The sequence below is a fragment of the Podarcis vaucheri genome (genome assembly GCF_965113315.1).
Source record: "Podarcis vaucheri genome assembly, chromosome: 12".
Taxonomy (NCBI): Eukaryota; Metazoa; Chordata; class Lepidosauria; order Squamata; family Lacertidae; genus Podarcis; species Podarcis vaucheri.
In genome coordinates, this window is record NC_138750.1 from 41,571,853 (window position 1) to 41,590,884 (window position 19,032).

The 19,032-nt window shown below is 43.0% G+C and overlaps 1 protein-coding gene across 6 annotated transcripts in view; it reads left to right on the plus strand.

The window, feature by feature from the left end:
* MLLT10 (MLLT10 histone lysine methyltransferase DOT1L cofactor) overlaps positions 1-19,032 on the plus strand; it is a 116,653-nt gene that overhangs the window by 26,750 nt on the left and 70,871 nt on the right. For 4 of the 6 annotated variants that reach the window (XM_082193616.1, XM_082193615.1, XM_082193618.1 and 1 more), the window contains 3 exons: positions 614-717; positions 1,570-1,663; positions 7,629-7,724. In XM_082193616.1, the coding sequence (XP_082049742.1) occupies positions 614-717; positions 1,570-1,663; positions 7,629-7,724 (294 nt within the window). The remainder of the gene's footprint in view (positions 1-613; positions 718-1,569; positions 1,664-7,628; positions 7,725-19,032) is intronic. The other 2 variants (XM_082193617.1, XM_082193620.1) reach the window with 1 other exon arrangement.

The following is a 19,032-nucleotide window of genomic DNA, read 5'->3' on the forward strand; positions in this document are numbered from 1 at the left end:
ACAGCAGAGGGAGGGAGGGAGGGAGGGAGGGGGTAGGGCACCAGATCTGCAGGGGGCAGGCATCAGGGGCGTAGGCAAAATGTCTTGGGCCAGCCCTGTATTTATCAATGCTATACATAATGCAGGGACTAAACTATGCTTTATTTCACCCTGGTCAGAAAATTAGTTTGATGCCCTCCTATGCACATTTGTGTACACACATAGAGAGAGACTAGGAGCCGCAATAGCATCCCTCTGGAGCCTTTGAAGCACGTGAACGTGATTACTGATAACTGGTTATATGAATAGCATAAGGGTAGCCCTTCTTCCTTGCCTCAGCTTCAGCTGGGGCAAAAAAACTGGTTAGCCCCCCCCCCCGTAGCTACAGCTCTGCATCTTGGTAGCACTGGAAACAGCTAATCACACAAAGTATTCTACATAACATACAGTCTGTTTTGGAATATTGGAGTGTGACTTCAATTAGCAGGTCTGAGAACCGAAGCACTGTTCAGTCTTGCCTTTGCTTTGTATTTGCTGTAGTTGCACAAAGGAGTATTACTCTTACTTTTGCTGCTGAGTTTGAGTCCATTTAAAGATAATAGTGTTCTTACAACTGTCTTATTTTCCCCACTAGACATGTTATATCTGTGATGAGCAAGGCAGAGAAAGTAAAGCAGCCACTGGCGCTTGCATGACTTGTAACAAGCATGGATGCCGCCAAGCTTTCCATGTAACATGGTAAGTAAGCAATTCCCACTTGCGTGCATTCCTGGTTTCCTCTCTCCAAGTTATATTGTTTTATTGCCCTGGTAGATGTGCTCCATAGTGGCATGATTCCATTTTAAATAATCATTTGTTATAGCATGGTTGCAGTAAGTACATTTCACTTAACCATTATTTCTATAACTCATTGTACAATTTGTGCTGCGGTAGTGCAGAAAAAAGGCTTGATGTCTTTCATACTCACAAACAGCAGTAACCTTAAGACATTTTTCTGATTAGATTTTCAAGTGCATGTTTACACACTCGGCCAAAATATTATCTTTTATCTAAATAAGAACCTGTTTTAGGGAGCAGTTCTGTGTATCCCGGGAGGGAGGCTGAGAGGCTGTAGGATGCTGTGGAGAGGGAGGTCTGTGGGCACAGGCCTCCCTAGTATGGTGGCATAAGTTCTGTTGCTGTCATTCTACTACCAGCAGTGTTCTGAGGATGGTAGAGAAACAGGGCCTTCTGGGACACATTGGGGAAGGCATTGCATCCGCTTGATCCCAGATCCCATTGTTGTCCAGACATGCCAACAGAAAGGGAGAAAAACTATTTCCCCTTTCATTACTTATTTCCCTTCCCATTAGTGTCAATGGGAGAGGAAAAATTTAGAAGGCTGAAAAGAGGCGAGTGGAACCTCTGCCTCCCAGCTCCTGACTTCCACCTTGACCAGCCCAAGCTGGGAGAGCTTAGGCAGTGGCATTCCCTCTACCAAATATTCCCCCCCCCCGACAACTTTGGGACTCCTCTCCTAAATAATTTGTTGAGCAGTTACATTTTCCATCTTCAGTATCTGATTTCTTCCTCTCTTTTTCTTCTTCTCAGTGCACAGTTTGCAGGACTTCTTTGTGAAGAAGAAGGAAATGGTGCAGATAACGTACAGTATTGTGGCTACTGTAAATACCATTTCAGTAAGCTGGTAAGAATCTGTTGAATTTAGTGTTTCAAATATTGTATTTTACTAATAACATGTACACTTAACAATTGACCACTAACAAGGTGTTGCTTTTACTAAATAGTGACTAAAATGTAATCTTTTGGTCATTTTTCAAAATTTAGTGAATGACAATTTTGACTTTCCAGTTTTATTTCATAGTGAGTTTAATCTTTGTTATGGGAATAGCCTGAGGAGCACCCACATTTTAATACTAGATGTGTACCTTGCCTTATAAAGAAAAAGCTTCCTAACTAAATCAGGCAGTCATCCAGTCCATCATTCTTGCAGCAGTGCCCCCCCCCATCCCAGATATCTCTGGGAAGCCCCAAATCAGAACATGATAGTAATAGCCATGCACTGATCTCTGTCCCCTATGGATAGTAAGGTTCCTTTTTAGCTATCATCATAATAGCAACTAAGCTGGCTTCCCGATTCTCTTGCTCTTATTTAAACTAATATTTTTTTAAAATAGCATTTTTTCCTGGCTTGTTTTATGTACATTTGGTTTGTCAGAGCACTTCACTATGTTTCAATTCAGGCAAGCCCTGCAATTTTTGAAAGAAAAATTCTTGACTTTTATAGCATTCTTTATTATTTGCATTGTTTATGTGCCACCCTAAAATAAAAACTATCTGCGCTGCTTTGAACATAAAAATACACGTTACAATAAAAACACAGCAATAAAATCAGAACCGTCAATTGAAACAGAGAGCAAATAAATAAATTCACAATTTAAAACAGTGGAATAAAAGTTCACTGAATTAAATAATATTCAAAACACAATGAACAAAGGCTTGGGAAAATTAGAAGGCCTTTCAGGTGGGGGGGGGACCTACCAGATGAGGTGTGAGGCAGACCTCTCTAGAAACTGAATTCAACAAGTGGGGGGCTACTGGTGCAAAGGACCTTTTCTTGATACTGCTATTTAACTACCCTTTCATCTTTTCAGATTTATTGGTGCCTATTTTCACCTGTTGTAGCTATTATTAAAGAAGTTTAAAATAATTTCCAAGCTTCTTGAAGTGATTTGGCTCTCCCAACTATGTATGTTTTAGCTTACTTTTACCTAATAATAACCATAATATAATGTTAATTCCCCATTTTACAGTTTAATATGACTAAGGGAATTTCTGGTCATTTTTTCATATTCACAATATTTAAGCATGATTGTATTGTGTTCATTGTTTGCATCTTCTGCCAGATCCTATTCACCTTTTGGGATTAAATACATAAGTTTTCTTTTTGATGAGTTCCATGATTGACCATCCCATCTGGAGTCATTTATTGTCTCTAGAAAACTTGTGCCTATTGTGGTACGATTCCCCCACCCCCTGAGAAATTTCTTGGAGTCTCTTGTTATAATATTTCCAACCTTAGCTGCATCCCTGACAACCTTTTTGTAATTTAGCCTATTTTACAAGCCTAAATGGGAGTAGGTCTAACTGAATTCAGCGAGACTTGCTTCTGAACTGACATGCATAGGATTTATTCTGTCAGTCACTATTAGAGCAATAGCCATATCTTATTATTTTTACTTGGATTTTGGGGATAAACTTTGTTCTAAGTTTTCTCATTTATTCAGTTAACTAATGCCATTTCTTTAAAAATTGTATGTGAGGATAATCACATGCTGTTGACTTTTCAGTATTCTCCTAAGTTTCTGATGCAGCAAATAAAGCTATATTCTCTTCCAATTCTGAGTTTCCTAATTTATATATTTTGTCCTTCTCCTAAAATTATTTTTCTGTGTAGGATTTTAAGTGGCATTTGATTATTTCTGAACAGCTCCCATTAGTTTCTGTGCTTGTTGTTAGTTTCTGTTCTATCTGTACTCTGAGGGTGTAGATTAAGGCTCCAGATTGTTCCATTGCTGCTACATCTCTACCTGCATGACACCTGACATCAGGTGTGGGCAGGTGGGCATGGTTTGGGGGGAAAGTGCCTTGTGGGCCAAATTTGGTCCCACGTTGGGGCTGATTTGGCCTGAAGGCCACTGCTTCCCCACCCCTGATATAGAATAACAGCTGTAAGTGATCCTGAAACAGATACTCCTCAGTACCTGCAGGTTGTTCACCAAAAGTTGGGCTTTACAACCTATGATTTAAATGCTAGATTCTGATTCCTTTGGGATTCAAGATAAGCAAGTGTTGTCAATGCAGAATGTGATCCAGAGATGTGGAATGAATCTGATTTAACTTATTCATAAGCTATATATACTTAAGAGCTGACTAGTGAGGATTCTGCTGTGTATACAGGTTTTCCCCACTCTAGCATATTAAAGTGTTAGACCTGAATTTGGTATTTCTCAGATCTTACAGGCAGTGGACCCTCAGTAAGATGCCTGATATTTATCCTTGCTCAGTCCCTCCCCTTCCCAGGACACACTTAAGTTCTGCAAAAGTTTCCTTTCCTTTCCCTTCTGATCTTCGCTTGCTGCTACTGCAAACCCTCCTGACTTCCCACTTTCTTTTCCTGGATTTTTCCATGCTTTGCCATGTGGATTTAGTCATCTTGCTTTCATTTCATTGTTTTGCACATAGATATCTTCATGTCTTCTGGATTGGAATGGCAGCTCAGAATTGCTTGCCTCCCTGTAGCGCTAGTATCAGCAGGAGGACTGTTTATTCTGCTATCAGTAAATGCTAGAAACAACTATAACTGGAATTGCCTTGGCTACTTGGCTTTACTTGAACACTAGTACTAGGGATTAGGATTTTATTCTGTTCTTTTCTCCTCCTTGACAGCCTTAATATTTTATAATGATCTCTGATCAAAGTGGAGTTAAGGTTTCAAATTCCACATAAGCAGGAATAACTCCACTTATTCAGTTGTTTGCATTTGACTACTGTACTTGCATTGATAGAAAATAAGTTTATCTATGTAAAATGAGTACTGATGTTAATATCTCACAGTTTACTAATGGCACAGCCAAGACTCTATAAACCTGCATGTCTGAGATCATGCAGTGGAGCTGACAGTATGGCTTCTGATGTAATATGTGCATTTTAAAATGTTTTGTCTATAGTAAGGGGATTGGACCCTTTCTGTCCCCAGCCCACTCAACAGTCAACTTTTGGATGCTTTGTTTGCATTTTGGTGTACACAGCCACAACCTAAAATGTGCAACTTGTAAATTTCAGTTTTGTGGTACTTAGGGCTGACTTGTGTTAGACTTTATGCACATAGACTCCTATGCAAACATGATTATCTGATGAGCAGCTGTCATGCAGATCCAGGGGCATGAAAGTACAACCACCTATTCTCTTTGAGAATATAAGGAAAGCCCTGTTGGATCAAGGCAGAGACCTGCCTAGTCCAGCCATATGCTTATGGGCTGCCTGCAAACAGGACCTGAACACAAGAGCACTTTCCTCTGCTGTCGTTTCCAGAAGCTGGTATTCAGAAGCGTGGCTGCCTGTGACTGTGGAGGCAGACCATTGTCATCATGACTACTAGTCACTGATAGTTGTATTGTCCATTAATTTGTCTACTCCCCTTTTAAAGCCATCCAAGTTGGTGGCCATCTCTGCTTACTGTGGAAGTAAGTTCCATAGTTTAACTACGCATTGCACTTTTTTTTAACTGTCCCAAAATTTCCAACATTCATTGGAATGCTACAAGTTTTTGTGTTGGATGGCTACAAGTTTTAGTGTAATGTGTTTAGTGTTAGTGTTATGAAAGAGGGAGAAAAACCTTTTTTCCATTTCCTCCATGCCATGCATAATTTTATAAATTTCTATCATGTCACCTCTTTCTCACCTTTCCTATGATTTAAAAAGTCCAAAATGTTGCAACTTCCTCATAGGGGAGTTTTTCCAGCCCCTTGATCCTTTTGGTCACAGTTTTCTGAAACTTTTCTAACTTTTGAATACACTTTTTGAAGTGAAGCAACCAGAACTGTACACAGTATTCCAAACGTGGTCATACCATAGATTTGTATAACGGCAGTATGATATTGGCAGTTTTATTTTCCATTCCTTTCCTAATGATCCCTAGTATGGAATTTGCAGTTTTCACAGCTGTTGCCCACCAGGTCAACATTTTAATTGAGCTATTCATTATAATCTCAAGGTCTCTTTCCTGGTCACTTGCTGCCAGCTCAGACCTCAGGATCATGTGTGTGTGTAAGATTTCTTTTGTACCAACATGCGAAACTTTATACTTGTTTACATTGAATTACTATTGCCATTTTTCTGCCCATTCACTCAGTTTGTTTTAATATCCCTGAACAATTTTGTATTATCAGCAAACATGGCCACATCACTGCTCACTCCTAATTCTAAATTGTTTATGAACGAATAAAGAGGCAAAGGTTCCAATACTGATTCCAGGGGGCCTCCACTTTCTACAACTGCCATTTATTCCTGATGCACAAGAGGACCTCTCCTTTTATTCCATGACTGTTAAGCTTGGTCGGGAGCCAGAGTTTTTTGAGAGTCCATGTACACATTATCTGTATGCTTCCTATCTCTCACAAAGACCCATAACAGATTAGTAAGACGGCACTTGCCATTGCAGAAGCCATGTTGGCTCTGCTTCAGCAAGGCTTGTTCTTCTATATGCGTCATTATTTTGTCTTTGACAATTCTTTCCACCATTTTTCTTGGGATAAGCGTTAAGCTATTTGGCCTGTAATTTCCAGGATTCTCCCAGTTCCCTTTTTAGAAATTGGTGCACACTGGCTGCTTTCTAGTTCTCAGGGACAAGTTATATTTTTTTGTTAGAATATCAACAATTTCACATTTGAGTTCTTTGAGAACTCGCAAGTGAATGCCACCCAGACCAAGTGATCTATTAGATGTAAAACTTCATTTCTTAGCAGCACTATCTGCCTCAGACATCTTTGCACTTGTAGCTCTCATAACCTCTGTATAGATCAGTAGTCGCCGTAGAATCATTACAATTTTTCAAATTTCTGTGGCTTTCCTTGTTATGGAATGATGCCTGAAAAAGTACAGGATTGGGCTTTTTAAGTGGTTGGGCTTCTAATAATGAAAGACACAGTTTCCCCCATGAACTTTCAATTCATATATTTAAACACCTGTTGTTCTGCAGTATTTTATAAATCCCCACTTTTCTTCAGTCAGTGACATGATACCTTGAAACAATAAAATTCATGCCTGGCAGAAAGTCCACGGAAAAAATGTGTTACCCAAGTAAGAAAGAGAGCATTAATTGAATGGTTGCAGAATTCTCCAGTGTACTCAAACTTGCATTTTCTGGTTTTTAATGCATGAAAAAAATTGAATTGTGCATTACTTTCTTCAGCACTATAAAAGTACAAGTAAGTAATGTGCCAGAATTATATTGAGGATTATTGAGGCTACAGTTGTTGAAGCATTTATTTGTTATTTTTAAGCACTATGCAAATAAATATTGCATAGATAATAAAAAATACAAGTCTAATATAAATTCTGCTTCTTGGGAAATGTTTTAATACTTGGATTGACTTTTGGATTGACTCTGCTTTTTTAAAGGTATGATTACCTAGAAATACTGTTGATTCTGAAATGGGTTGATTCTGAAGCAGCTGCTCTTTAGCTGTTTAACTGTCAGCTTCAATGAGCAAATGAATAGAAGTTGCTAATTCTTTAGGCTGGGAACTACTAATAGGTGCTGTTTATTTAAGCCAGAAAGAGTTTGCTTCACATAAGCATGTCTTAATATATGCAAATTCAGCAAAATAATGCTTTTAATCTTATGATACTGACTTTTAAAGGTACCTTTACAAATAGTGGCAGTGAAGATAGCAGGCTTTTTATTCTTGGCTTTTCATACTCTTCAGAACAGTTTGTGTAGATTATGAGTGTTTTGGTTAGCTCTGGAGTTATGCATTTGTGTTTTGATTGATAAGGTGCTTGTCAGACATGGTGTAGATGGCTTTTACGTATATTCATTTCATGAATATATATATATATATATATGTATATATATTTTCTCTTTTTAGAAAAAGAGCAAACGGGCATCTAATAGGTCATATGATCAAAGTTTAAGTGATTCTTCCTCTCACTCTCAGGATAAGCACCATGAGAAAGAGAAAAAAGTAAGTGGATCTGTTACATAACACATCTGCTTTTATTGTGTTAGCACCTTTGAAATGTTTAATCAGTAAGCATTAAATGTATGAGGATGTTTGGTTTCTTCAGTGTGGGAAACAACTATATTAATACTGTGTGCATGTTGATTCAGCGATAACAAGACCTAGTGGAGGAACTCTCCTTTTTGTTCCTTACATTTCATTCTACCAGTGTCCTTGTTTCAAGTTGCGGGGAAAGGGGATTAGAGTAGGGTTTCTTGCATGCAATTGATTTTATTATAGATTTTGTCATATAATAGTGAAGCTGGTTTTCATTTGACTATACGAGTAGCATACTAGTTCTTGAAAATATCAGTTTCTGCATATCTTATTATTGCAATCTTTCATGTACCCATTTCACTTCTGTTGAAGAAAGCTAGCTAGAAGTTGTTGGCTGATCTTTTGGTGGTACTTGCAATCTTTTCTGCATTGTAATTACATACAAGATGCTATTATCATTCATATGGAAATTTGTAATCTCAGTAAATTGTAAAAAATAAATCACTAAAGACTAATTGCATCCCTGTTGACTTGTTCTTCTTATACTTTGATTTTAGATAGTTTAGGGAAGAAGGTTGATTCAGTGTTGGTAAGTGAATACTTGCAAATTTTTGGCTCACAATACCAAATTTATAATTGCTTTAAGTTATTTGTTTTCCATTGCATAGAACTAAAGCAGCAGATATAACTCAAACCTCCATAAGAGGAGAGTAGACTCCGTCTGGATATTCCAAGCCTATGTTCAGTGTTCCCTTGTTTTGTGAACTATTTGTTGGGGAAACGTCTCTGCTTTTCCAACTTGGCCATATTTGCTAGGATTCAGACAGGTATACATTGAACTTGGCTCAGCTTCTTGCCGGTGATGTGGGATGGGGCACAATCCTGAAATTGTTTTTCATAAAATGTAATTAGCAAATAAATAAATCTATAAAATGCCAGTCAATCTGAGTAGTTTCAAGTTGTATCCGTTATAAATATGACTTCTGTAGTGATAAGCTGCCCATAGATTTGTTGTAGGTAGAATGATCCTATAGTGGAAAAGAATGTGGCTAACATACTTTTAAATTAGTTTCACTTTAATCCAATCTGCAACTAACAAGTAGTATGTTTCTGCAGACAGACATAGTGAAAGTGAGGGTGCCAGTTCTGTTCCAGGCAATAGCTTTGAGAGTTCAGGGGTTCTGAATCAAGGCAAAAAATCCGGTTTAGGCCACCAGAGTAAGAAGTCAACGCAGGGTAAAGTCTCTGGGTTATGGCAATGCAAGGGTTTCAAGATTCATAATTCAATGCAAAACTCAGGCTAGAGACTCCATAACAGTAGAGATTAAATGTTGCCTGAGCATGGCAGATTTTCAGACTTAATTGAAGCTGCAGCTCTATCTGAGTTGCTAGTTTCACCTTAAGTGAGACAAGGTGCCTCATCCAGACAGATTGGGAGAATCTGTGGTTCTGTTAAGACTTCTGAGTTGGAGCTCTCTGAGTCAGAGGAGGGAAAGTGACTGGCATAATAGACTCCTCTTTCATTAGTACTTCTGGTCAGGTCCTCTCAGAGGTGTAGAGAGGCCTGGGCCACTTCCAACTTTTGAGACCTCTACTCAGAATAAAAACTGCAAACAATGAGTCAAGACACTAAAACAAAAGAATACAATCCTTCCCCCTCCCCATTCAACAACCAAAAACTCTTTCCTTCAGACTCAGAGCAAGAAATACAAAGGGCCTGTGTGTAGGCCAGCCTGAGAACTAGACACACCGGTTGGATGGGAGAAATTTGCACAGTGGAAACTCTCTTCTCAAATATTTAGGCTGCAATCCTAATCCCAATGGGAGTAACCTCCATTGAATTCAATATAATTTATTTCTTATGGTTAGGATTGCCCTGTCCATGTGTGCAAGTGCCTTAGATACGCACAAGGGCTCTTTGGCTCCCAGCCATAGATAACCCTAATTATCCTAATGATGCAGAAAGAGGCACAGTAGCTGTGTGTTGACATTTCCATCTTATAAGTGGGTAGAAGGCCAACAATTAGAGGCTTTCTCAAGATTATTGACCAAGGCTCATGGTTTTGCTTCCCTCACCATGTCTCTAGGTCATACGTAATATGAGGAAATTTTTATCTTGGGATTCTAGTTACATTCTCCCACCTTTCTCGGCAGTTTGAATATACTTGTGCATTTGTCACACCAAGCTATTGACTACTAAGTTTTTTTCAACTTTTGCAGGGGGGGGTATTCGTGATAGTTGTATTTTAAATTGATGTATGGATATTTTAATATTTTAATATTCTGTTACTAAAGCTAACAGCATTAGAATAATAGAACCTAATAGGGTGTTCATTCCTGGAGTGTAGATCCTTGTGGCATCATCCATACATATGGGAGAATCCAAAAGGAGCCAATTGCCAGTTAAGCATGCTCAGTGGTCACAGAAGAGTGCCTTTTTGAGGAGGAGTAATTCAGAACGGGGGATGGAGAGGAATTGGATATAGAATATCCTGGAAAAGGGCATAGCTGGCTGGCTGGAGGCCTTAACAGAAGCACTGCACACTGCCAAATGTTCTTGCAGGTCCCCTTGTATAGAACATTGCTGGAGCCTGCTTGCCTGTTGGGTAGTTTCTAAACCATTTTAAATGATTATAGCCTAAGAGCTCAGTTTTTAAAGTAAACTATTTTACTTTAGCGCCTAGGGCTTGCCGATCGAAAGGTCGGCGGTTCGAATCCCCAAGGCGGGGTGCGCTCCCGCTGCTCGGTCCCAGCGCCTGCCCACCTAGCAGTTCGAAAGCACCCCCGGGGGCAAGTAGATAAATAGGTACCGCTTACCAGCGGGAAGGTAAACGGCGTTCCGTGTGCGGCTCTGGCTCGCCAGAGCAGCGTTGTCACGCTGGCCACGTGACCCGGAACTGTCTTCGGACAGCGCTGGCCCCCGGCCAATAGATGTGAGATGGGCGCACAAACCCCAGAGTCTGTCAAGACTGGCCCGTTCGGGCAGGGGTACCTTTACCTATTTGTTCTTAACAGTAGCAATTGCAAAGAAATCTGTTTTATTTAATTTCAGTTTACAAAATTTCAAAATCCCTTGATAGATGAATTTAAGTTTTGAAAATGTCATGATTTTTCCATAATTGCAAACATGAGAGACGCGTTTTACAGTTAAAAGCCTATGCTGTTTTGCAGTGGAGGAGCAGACATTAATGAACTGTTCATTTTAGTGTGTATCCTTCTTCAAGTCATAATGAAAACGTGGGTGGGGAACTTCTTGCTACACTTGTTCAGCAAGCATTTCCAGCTCTTTGGAAGAGCTGCCAAGCCGATCTGCACTGTATAAAGACAACATGCAGTATGTGAACAAAATAAAACTGACTGAAAGAGCAACCAACCAAAACGATACTATAACATTTTTTTCCTTATTTAAAACTTTGTTGCTGTGAAATGCTTCTCTTTGTATTGCACTGAAGAAAATATTGATGCTGCAGATAGAATGAAGAATTAATTGTCCAGTAGCAAATACCTTGTGTTAGATGTGCCAGAAAGTCCTTTAAGGATTTACAGTAGGACTTAAGATCTCCCTGTTACATTTCACTGGCTAGAAAATTGGTGCCTTTAGAAGGGGAAAGAGCCTAACCACCAGTTGATATTATGTTTGGGGTATGTCTTTGTATGCTGAAGTGACATTTTGATGCTGGGGTTTTCTGGGCGGGGGAATGGAGATACTTTTGAAGTCCTCTTGGTCTCCCTTTTGTCTGTGAAACTGCGCATATAGATTTGTTGTGTCAATTTCTTTCATTGATTGATGAACTAGCTGGCTTTATAGGTGTGGCTATTTACATTTGGGTCACCGTTTATTCTTTATTATAATTAATGGTATTATCATAGCTGATTTGCTCTCATCTCATAGCTGTTGTTTTTGGGGTTGTTTTTTTAATGGATGCTTGTTCTTAAGAGTTTTAGGTGAAATTTATGGTCCAATGTGTATAATTCAGCTGTTTACATTTTATTATATGCAGATGATGCTGTTTTAACCTTGCAAACCCACTTGGGACTTAGAAGACTTGCAAATTATTGCAGATTGTTATTGAAACAAATATTAACTATGAGAAGTCAAAAGTTAATGGTCTTTCCAAAAGGGAAGGCCAAGTGAACTTCAGCCATGGGTATGGATAAGTATCTTGGGATCTTGTTTCATGAATCTACCAGTTAGGAAGTGCAGGACAAATGAGCAAAGGTCAAAGCAAAGCATACAATAATAACATTAATTGGATTTTTCTACACAACAGGAAGTAAATTTGTTCCAGCAACCATATGTATATAGGCTGCAAAAAGTTGTGACCCAGATTTTGTTTGGAGCCTCAATCTTGTTTGCAGGACTCGACTTTTCTTTGGAAGAAATTCAGTCTTCCTCTCTTAGAACTATACCTAAATGTGTTGCTGGTGCTGCTTTTAATTTGGAAGTCAGTTTTAGCTCATTAAGTAGCTTGGCATGGACATACTCAATTCATTATTGGCTTCAAATTTGCTCCTTTACCTCTTCCAACTCTCTGGTCTGTCAGGTGCTGCTTTGTGTCTTTCTGGAAAAGCGAGTTAAGTGGAAAAAAACTGCTGTTGGTTTTTCTCCTGTTTTCTGCTCTCACTGGAATTAGTAGTTGAATAGAGAATAAATATATAAGCGGGCAAGAGCTACATCTATTAGCTAGGGGAACATCTACTGTACGTCATTGGTCCTGGCTTCATCTGCTTCTAATAATGGTGTGTCAATACCAATGCCTCAGTACAGAAGAGTATTTTATTGGACCATTTTAATATTAATTCTTCAAAGAGTTTAGATGGCAGAATTGCTAGAGAGCTTTCATTTAAAGATAGAGGCTGTTCATGTAACCACACAAAGACCAAAACAGTCTCATGTGTTCTTTTACTGTAGTTTTTATCAGGAGCTTAGAGAATGTATTGTATATCCTTTTATATGACAGCTTCCTAGTTGATCTTATTACAGAGCAGGTGGCAAAATATCTGAATGGCGTCATATTTCTTGTTCTTAGACTGTCAGGTTTTAAACAGTTTGCTTCAATGAGGCTGCAATTTTGTATTTTGTCTTTTTGACCTGTTGATCATAAGAAACATCTGAATATCTAATTTAGGTGTCATGCTCTATATATGGTTTTGCTGTATGTTTTTGTTATTGGCATTTGCTAGAAGTTTGCCTTTTTAAATCATCATATTTATTTATTGCAGTATTGATATTTTACTTTTTAAAATTTGTATACCACCCTTCATCCATAGTTCTCGGGGCGGTTCACAGCAATAGGCTGTAATGCTTTCTTGAGGGCGGGGGAAGTCTTATAAAGAAGAGCACATCCTTTGTTAAGTGGTATATTCATTGTTGAATTGTTTCTTCTTAATATCTGCAATACTTGACTTTTCTGTATGCAGGGCAGTGATGGAATATACTATATTTTGGTCCAAGGTGCCAATAAGGTAACTGGCAGTGTTGGATCTCCAGTAGCAGTGGGAGGAACTCTCCCCAGGTTGTGGGTATGGTGGCTGCTGCAATAAGCAAATGACTGATTGGTTGAGCATGGTGTTAAGAATGCATAAACCTTACTGTTGGTTCAGTGAGAGGGAGTTGAACAGGTCTAAACAGCAACTAATGTGATTGATTTCCACCCCACAGCTCTGGGAAGCTATGGATCTTTATATTCTTTCCATGATTCCTTTCCTCCTCAAACCAACTCTGACTCTAGGAACAAACTGTACCTGGGATTCTGCCATGCCCAAAAGCTTTTCCATAGGTCAAATTGGGCACTCTTGCTCCATCTACACCATCATCCCCCTTCCACTAAAGCATAAGCTCTGTATACAAAGTCATTCGGAATGGTGGACTTGTTGCCCAAGCCTCATATGATAACTATTTCCTTGAATTGTGCCTGGAAACAAATTGGGAGCCAATGAGATCCATCAAAAAGGGAATGACATGATCTTTGTAAAGTGTACCTGGAAGCAATCTTGCCACACCATTCTGCATCAGTTACACTTTCCAAACCCTTAGAGCACGTTTGAGGTGTGACAGGAGGGGTGGTACCTCTGGTGGGGGACATGTTGTGCTCCTTCTGGAGTAGTTTGACCACCTTTGGTCCCCACCCTGCACTCAGCTCTCACCTGTGGCTCCTAGAAGCTGCCAGCATGCGACAGTGGCCATACCCCGGGAAATGGATCTGACTGGCTCGCTAAATCAGGTGAGGGTTGCCGATTGGTCTCAACCCTCAGTGGATCAAGGACTTCCCCTGCATGCGATGACTGGATCTGGTTGCGTAAGCGGATGAAACTGGTAGTTGTTCCAGTGGTCAAGAAGGTGGTTTATGCACACGCTATAGAGGGAAGTGAGATGCAGATGGGTCTCATCAACCTGGGAAGGTAACTGTCAGGGGATGATTAGCTGCTTGTGCTTAAAATTGTGCCCCCTCAGAGTTTGTGCGGCTCCACAAACCTCTGTGTGTGACAGAGCTCCTCAGACATGTCTGCTCTAGTCACTAGTAGAGTCTGACAGTGGCTGCCTGCGGAAACGTTTCCAGCAAAGAAGCTCCTTAACGGAAACGCGTCTCCTGGACTCACGACGTGGCAGCTTCCGGCGAAGAATGGGTCTCCCTACAGTTGCTTCTGACACCTCCCCGCTATTTTCGCTGGACGTGTCTCTCACCCCTTTCTCTCCCCTGCTGTTTCCTGCCTGGGCTGCTGCGTCTCTCTCAGCATTACTGAGATCCTCCTCCAGAGACCCCTCGCTCCCCCTGCTGGTCCCTGCTTTGGCTGCTGACTCTCTCCCAGTCTCTGGGAGCCCTACCAACTCCCTTTCCTCTGATGTCAGTTCCCTGACATCCACCTCCCCTCCAGGGCCCCCTCCCCCCCGCCCCTACTCTCTCCTCTGGGCGGTGAGGAGCTGAAACCCCGAAAAGAATCCTCTTCATCTTCAGACGTCTCGAACATTTCCCTCCATCGGTTTTCGTTCCGGCTCGCTGAATCCTCCTCCGCCTCGGAATCAGAGAACCCCTCCAACTCTTCTTCTTCGTTGGTGGTGGCGAAGTATTCCCTCCGGAACCTCGCCACTGGCTGAGGTTTACGAGGGAATCTCTGATGAAAAGTTTCTATCAAAACCTCGTCATCTACATCCTCTGCCATGACCCAGGTGTTTTCCGACTCCGGCTCCCCTTCCCACATTACCAAATACTCTACTTGATCTCCCTTCCACCTGGAATCGAGAATCTCCGCTACATGGTAGCTGTGTTCTTTTTCCTCCATAGCTGGTCCCCTATTGACCCTCCCTTCTCTGTCCCCTTTATACGGTGACAGCAACGACCTGTGGAACACTGGGTGCAGCTTCATGTGGTTCGGTAACCGGAGTCTGAAAGCCACTGGGTTGACCTGCTGCGTGACTTCAAATGGGCCCAGCCTTTTGGGTCTTAACTTCTTACAACCCCCTTTGAATGGTAACCCTTGGGTGGACAGCCACACCTGGTCCCCCACCCTAATGCTTTCCCCTTCCCTTCTGGTTTTGTCTGCCTGCCTCTTATATTCCTCCTTCGCCCTGTTTAAATTAAGTTGGAGCTGGCGATGGATCGCTTCCATTTCTTCAACGAACTGTTCTGCAGCTGGAACGCTCCAGTTCTCCCCTTCCCCCCCTGGGAAGGCTCGGGGATGACACCCGTGATTAGCCAAAAAGGGGCTCATCCCCGTGGACACGTTCTCTGCATTGTTGTAGGCAAATTCTGCCAACGCCAGCTTCTCCACCCAATCATTCTCTCTGTCATTCACATAACACCTCAAATATTGCTGGAGGACACCATTAGCTCTTTCCGCCTGCCCGTTGGTTTCTGGATGACGGGCAGTTGAGAAATTCACCTCTACATGCAATAAGCTCATGAGCTTCCTCCAGAACCTGGAAGTAAATTGTTTCCCTCGGTCAGAAACCACCCTCAAGGGGGCGCCATGCAGCCTAAACACATTTTCCACAAACAATTTAGCGGTTTCTTCCGCTGTGACCGCATGTGAGCAGGCTATAAAGTGGGCCATCTTGGTTAACAGGTCTACCACAACCATGATGGCTGTTTTCCCTCTGGACCTTGGCAGATCAGTCATGAAATCTATTGCCACTGCCTCCCATGGCCTTTCCGGCGTGGGTAGTGGTTCTAATAAACCTGCCGGTGCCCGCCTCTCCCCCTTGGCTCGTTGGCATTGGTCACACCCTCTCACATACTCCCGCACATCTTCCCTGACCTTGGGCCACCAGAATTCCCTGGTAACCAGCCACATGGTTTTGTGTTGCCCAAAATGCCCTGCTGTGGGGCTATCGTGCAGTTGCTTGAGTACCTTTTCCCTCAATTCCCCTTCAGGTATATATAACGCTCCCTTGTAGTACAACGCCCCGTTTCTCTCCTCAAAACCCCCGGGTTTGTCTCCCTCCCTCCTGAGACCCCTGAGTTTGTCCTGGGCGTATTCATCCTGCACCGTTCCCTCTACCAGTTCCCTTTGCCCCACCAATGCCGCCCCACACACCCAGCGGTCCTCGGGAATGACATGGGTCTCTTCGGGTGCACCCTCCCCCTCCAAATATTCAGGTTTGCGTGAGAGAGCGTCCGCCCTAACGTTCTCTGGGCCTGGCACGTAACAAATCTCAAAGTTAAATTTGGAGAACTCCTGGGCCCATCTCAACTGCCGTTGGTTGAGCACTCGCGCAGTTCTCCAATACTCTAGATTCTTATGGTCCGTGCACACTTGCACCTTATGTTGTGCACCAATTAGCAGGTGCCTCCATCTCCGGAAAGCCTCATGAATCGCAAGAAGTTCCCGGTCGTACACCGTGTAGTTCCTCTCGGATTTGTTCAGCTTTCGCGAAAAGAAGGCACACGGTCGCCACTCTGACTCCTCCTTCCCCGGCTGCAGAAGAAGCACCGCCCCTATGGCTCTGTCAGAAGCGTCTGTTTCGACCCTCAGCTTTTTTTGTAAATCCACATGCAGAAGTTGTTCATCAGAGGCGAAGGCCCTTTTCAGTTCCTCAAACGCTCGCTCCGCCTCCCCCGTCCAAACAAACTTCTTGTTACTGCTGAGACAGTCCGTGATGGGCGCCGTCAGGTGGGCGAAGTTTCGGATGAACTTACGATAAAAGTTTCCAAACCCTAGGAACCTCTGCACATCCTTCTTGGTTTTGGGTGTTTTCCATTCCAGCACTGCTTGAACCTTGCCGGGGTCCATGGCCAACCCCTTGTCTGACAAGCGGTACCCCAGGAATTCCACCTCCTTGGTATGAAACTGACACTTCTCCAGTTTCACCCACAGCCTGTTGGCTTGCAGCCTGCTCAACACTTCTCTGACGTCTCTCACATGTTGCTCCTCATTCTCCGAATACACCAACACGTCATCTAAGAAGGCCACGCAATTCTTGTAGAGCAAAGGCCCCAGTACGTGGTTCATGAAGGCTTGAAAACACGCGGAGCCTGTTTGTAATCCAAAAGGCATAACGAGGTATTCAAATGCCCCCAAAGGGGTGAACATGGTGGTCTTCCATTCATCCCCTTTCCTTATACGTATCAGGTTGTACGCCCCCCTTAGGTCCAGCTTTGTAAAAATCTTTCCTTTCCGCACCCTGGTCAAAATATCATCAATCCTGGGCATAGGAAAAGCCGCCGGCTCTGTCACTGCATTTAACTGCCGGAAATCACATACAAGTCTCGGCTTGTCCGTGTGCTTTTTATCCACAAAAAACACTGGGCTACCCCCCGCTGCCTTGGACTCTCTGATGAAGCCTCTCTTCAGGTTCTTGTCAATGAACTCTCGCAACTGCTGCATTTCCCTGTCTGACATGGCATACAACTTGCCTACAGGAAGCTGTGCTCCAGGGAGTAAATTGATCTGGCAATCAAAGGGCCTATGCGGGGGTAGTTGGTCAGCTTCCTTCTCGCTGAACACGTCGCTGAGATCAGCATACTGTGGTGGCACCTTCCCCTTCTCCATTACTTCAGTCCCTGCCAGGGTGGCTTGGGCCCCTGCTGACCCCTTTTCCCCCCTGCAGTGTTCTAAGCAATGTGCTGAACCGAAGGAAACCACTCTTTGATGCCAGCCCACCAGCGGATCATGTAGGACTAGCCAGCTCATTCCCAAAATAATGGGAGCGCCTCCCAAGGTGGCCACATTAAACGCTATCAGTTCTGTGTGCCTTGCCACCCTCATTATCATTGGGACGGTCTGCAAGCTGACTCCTCCTCCCAACAGTTCCCTGCCATCGATCGTGGTCACCTGCAGGGGGTTGCTTAAAGGGATAGTCTGTATCTGGTGTTCAGCAGCAAACTCCTTGCTCATAAAATTGCAGGAGCTGCCTGAGTCCAACAGCGCCTTTATTTTTAGGGGGTGTCCATTTTGCAGCTCTAGCGACACTTCAATCACTAGAGCAGGTCGAGGAGCTTCTGGCACGGGCACTTTCACTGCTCTTTGGCCTGGCTGCAGTGCCCTGACGGTGGCAACCAGGCGTTGGCTTTTACATGCTCCGTTTCTCCCTGCTCTCCCCCCTCAACAGCTCCCACCATCCCTTGCCATTCCTTCCTCTGGGGGCAGACTCTGGCAAAGTGGCCTGGCTGTTGGCAGAGATAGCATTTCCGGGCTCCTTTTCCCTCCTTCTTAGCCCCCTCACTGGGCTTTGAAACTGCGCGCGCGTGGGCTGTTCCGATTTCCATCGGCTCTGCCGGCGGGAAAGCTGGCTCAGGAATGTCTGGAATGCGGAACTCCTTCCAACGTTCCCCTCTCCCTTCCCGCCTCTCCAAGGCTCTTGCCTCCTGGCGCGCTCCAATGGTCAGCGCAGATTTGGTCAGCTGATCCATAGACACCGCCCTGGGGCTCCGGGACAGCTCGTCTTTCACAGCCGAAGAAAGACCTTCTTCAAATAGCATCTGAATGGGTGCCGCCGATAAATCCCACCCCAATCTGTGAATCAGCATGGTAAATTCAGTCCAGTACTCACGGACAGATCTGCTTCCCTGCTTGCAAGCCATTAGCTGTCTGCGCACCACCCCTTCCTCAATATCGCTGGAAAACATGATATCCATTGCACGAAAGAACTTCATAGTGTCCTTTAGGATATCATTGTGCGTTGCCATCAGGGGTCGAACCCAGTCTCGCGCCCCCTTCTCAAGATGCCCAATTACGAAAGCAACTCGCGATTCCTCATCAGGGAACTCATCAAACTGCACATTAAGGGCATATTGCATCTCTGTCCTAAAGGCATGGTAATCCTTGGGGTCCCCCC